The following is a 3337-nucleotide window of genomic DNA, read 5'->3' on the forward strand; positions in this document are numbered from 1 at the left end:
CCTGTTTTATAATGTGTTGAAAGTGTTTATTTCCTGGGCTGCTTCTTGCTAAAGTATCTACCTGTGTTTGAGTTACTGAGATTGAGGGCTGAATGTTCATAGTTTGTGACTTGCATTTAGCCAGTATACCTATTTTCTGTGGCACGCTAAATGCTGGAAATACATATTGAAACATCACATTGTACCTAATAAATATATGTGATTATTATTTGTAATTTAAAACAAAATATAGGCCCAGACAAATAGATCAGCTGATTGGAGCACCTGCGAGCAGGCAGAGGGGCTGGGGGTTTGATCGCTGGGCCTGCCGCGCTGGCCCCACCCACAGGGAGTACAGAGGCTATGACTGAGGCTGACCTTGGTGGCGCATGCCTGTAATCCCAGCTCTTGGGAGGCTGTAAGCTGGTGAATCGTTATGAGTCTGATCTAGTAGTGAGATCCTAAACACTCGATAGGCCCTTCCCTAAATTACTATAATTTAAAAGAATTAACAAATATTTCACTTGAGGCTGGTGTAGCTTTGATTCTTTTCATTTGAGCATGAAGTCTCTAGAAGGCTTCCATATAAGGCAAAACGCTATTCCCAGCCACACTCTTCCTTAAACTTTGGCAATGTCGCCTCATGAGCCAAACATGAGGCTGTTACGCTTGCAGACTTAATACTCAAGATCCACTTTAGCAAAAATTCTTTCTTACTAATACACTGAGGTGTGTGTGTGTGTGTGTGTGTGTGTGTGTGTGTGTGTGTGTGTAGGCCTCTAGTCCATGGCCAGGTATATTTAGTGTTTATTTTTACCATTAAGACAAATGAGGGTTTGAGAGTTTTATAATTCATTACAGTTACATCTGTAGGATGAGGATGATTCAAGATTTGAACTCAGTTTGGACATAACGTGATGCAGTTACACTGTGTTTTTGTGGATGAATGTGCTAGGAATGATCCGAAAAAAAAAAAAAAAAAAAAAAAAACTAGAGAAAATGTTAAATTGAAATTAGGAGTTTGCTAATTCTTTTTGACACTTTCTTCAACTTAGATAATGTATCATTCACTCTGTACTTGTGCTTTTTTCTTTATTTCTAATGCTAAATTCCCATACAGGGAATAAGGTGAAAGGCCCATCACCAGTCACCTAGACTGTTGTTTTTGACGGATCATTTTTTAGAGGAGCAAAGTGATGTTTCCTAACTACAGTCTGCCTGCCTGCTGGTGGGACTTTGGCCTCTTACATCGCATAGTCATCTCCTTCTAAGGAGAAAAGTTAGACCACAGCCAAGGGCAGCTGTCCCAGGGCTCCCATACGAGGTGCTGGCTTCCTAGAGTGTGCTGTGATTATAGCAGCTTAGCTAGCTCCTTCAGAACATGCAGCAATCTCCACAGTGAAGCTAGAATCAGAAATGCAACCGTGGACTACTGCCCCACCTTCAGCAGGCACGCTCTCCCTCAGGTCGATGGTTCCTGGGTGTTGAAGGCAGGGAGGAAACCAGAAGTATTACGATGGACTCAAGTCTTGTGTCTACCATATCGTTTCTCCTAGATGCTTGGGTTAGGTACTTACCTGCTCCTGAACTGTAAAAAGAAAAAATTACCTTTGCCACATAACTCCCAGAATTGTCCTTACAAATGGCAGTTATCATTTTATAATCACTCAAAATAAAGTTTGTTTTGAGGCATGTCCTTGGCTAGTTTGCAGGAGCTACTACCTAAATTCAGACAAATGAAAGACAGTTCGAGGAGCTGCGGTTGAAGTCTGGTCCCTCTGAGATGCAGTTACCTGAAGTCACGCTGAACGCCAGAAGCTATTGCACGAGAACCAAGAGAGATTTAAAAACCGAGCTCGCAGGGGACGTCCCCCAGGAGAGCATCGGCAGCTTCTCTCGCCTCTTTCCTGGGAAGAAACAAACTGCCTGTGGGGACTTAATTGGGTGTTTTGAATATATACCTATACTTTGTTAATTACTTATTCATGTACAAAACACAATCAGCAATATACTCAACGTATGATTTTTCAATATCTGTTAAATATATAGTCATATAACTGCTATGCAAATATCATGAGTTTTTTTATTGTTAATATCTTTCGTATGAAGTTTCCTGGGGATTACTGAAGAATCTTTTCCCTATCAGTTTGCCTTTCTAAATGTGACCTTCATTCGAGTACTAGAGTTATCATCTCTGACAGTCATGTCATTTATGTAGCATAACCTTGGTTGTGCTACACTTATTTTGCTACATATATTTATAGCTAAGTATTTTTACTTTGCTGTAATATTACAAAAATGAACTTTATACATTTTTTAATTCTTTGGTTCAAGTCAACTTTTCTTTTTTCTTTTTTTTTTTTTTTTTTCATTTTTTGATAAAGGTCTGTGGGGTCTCACTTCATAGATCGGACTTGTAGTGATCTGCCTGTGTTTAGTCTCCCAAGACCTGGGATTACAGACACGTGCCACAATGTCCAGTCTCAGTTGCCCTCTCAGCAAGCCCTGAGGGCGGTGCCAGCACGGCAAGCCGGGCATCAAACCCAGATGCTGGGTCTGCCTAAGCAGGCACTTTAATCCACTGATCTTTTGGCTGGCCCAGGTACAGTTTTCTTGATAGGCATATAAAATTTGAAATGACCATTAAATATTCTTAAAAAGTTTTAGTTTTATAGCACCAAGGAAATCTCTCTTTAAATTTTATCAGATAATTTGAAAGGACCACCATATTTGATTTCTTGTATGATCACATTCAGAGGCCCCTCATCACAAGATTGGCTCTACCCATTTCTTAGTATCTAACAGCCATACAAAGAGGAGGACATAATATTTATATACAGAATTTCCAAATTCATCTTGTGTATCTTTGAATGTTTTCAAATAAAAGCTAATCCACAACTTTATCCTCAGAATGGGAATTGTGATTAGTCAAAAATGTCTTCAATGCAAAATTTTCAGTGAAATTCAATGCATTATAATTTAAACTCTAAATTTCACAATTTAAAAAGCTATGAACTACACAACTTAGATATACATGATCAAACATAGACTTACATTTGCAAGTATTAAAGTATTTGATATATATTGATAGCAAAATTAGGAATTAACTGAAATTGTACTTTCAATGCAACCAATTCCATTGTTATAATGATAAGTATATGGTACAGCATACTTAACAGAATTAATTTCCCGTGCTCTGTAAATATTCGGCAAATTCATAAGTGAACAAATACAAATGAATCAATGATGTCTTATAGCCTGAAAGTCTTGTCTCTTGCTTGACATATGTAGAAAAAATTGAGCTTCCAGGCACATTCTATTGGGTTAGTATGAAGTAGGAGTCAGTTCCTATTTCTCT

The 3337-nt window shown here is 38.5% G+C and overlaps 1 protein-coding gene across 1 annotated transcript in view; it reads right to left on the minus strand.

Annotated features, from left to right (window-relative positions):
* The window catches only part of LOC101567056 (olfactory receptor 5B3-like), a 4148-nt gene extending 2850 nt beyond the window's left edge, over window positions 1–1298 (minus strand). Inside the window, exon 1 of the mRNA XM_004645854.1 lies at window positions 1262–1298. Coding sequence (XP_004645911.1) covers window positions 1262–1298 — 37 coding nt within the window. The remainder of the gene's footprint in view (window positions 1–1261) is intronic.
* Window positions 1299–3337: the final 2039 nt, after the last annotated feature.

Source organism: Octodon degus, unplaced genomic scaffold (assembly GCF_000260255.1).
Source record: "Octodon degus isolate 3935 unplaced genomic scaffold, OctDeg1.0 scaffold00239, whole genome shotgun sequence".
NCBI lineage: Eukaryota > Metazoa > Chordata > Mammalia > Rodentia > Octodontidae > Octodon > Octodon degus.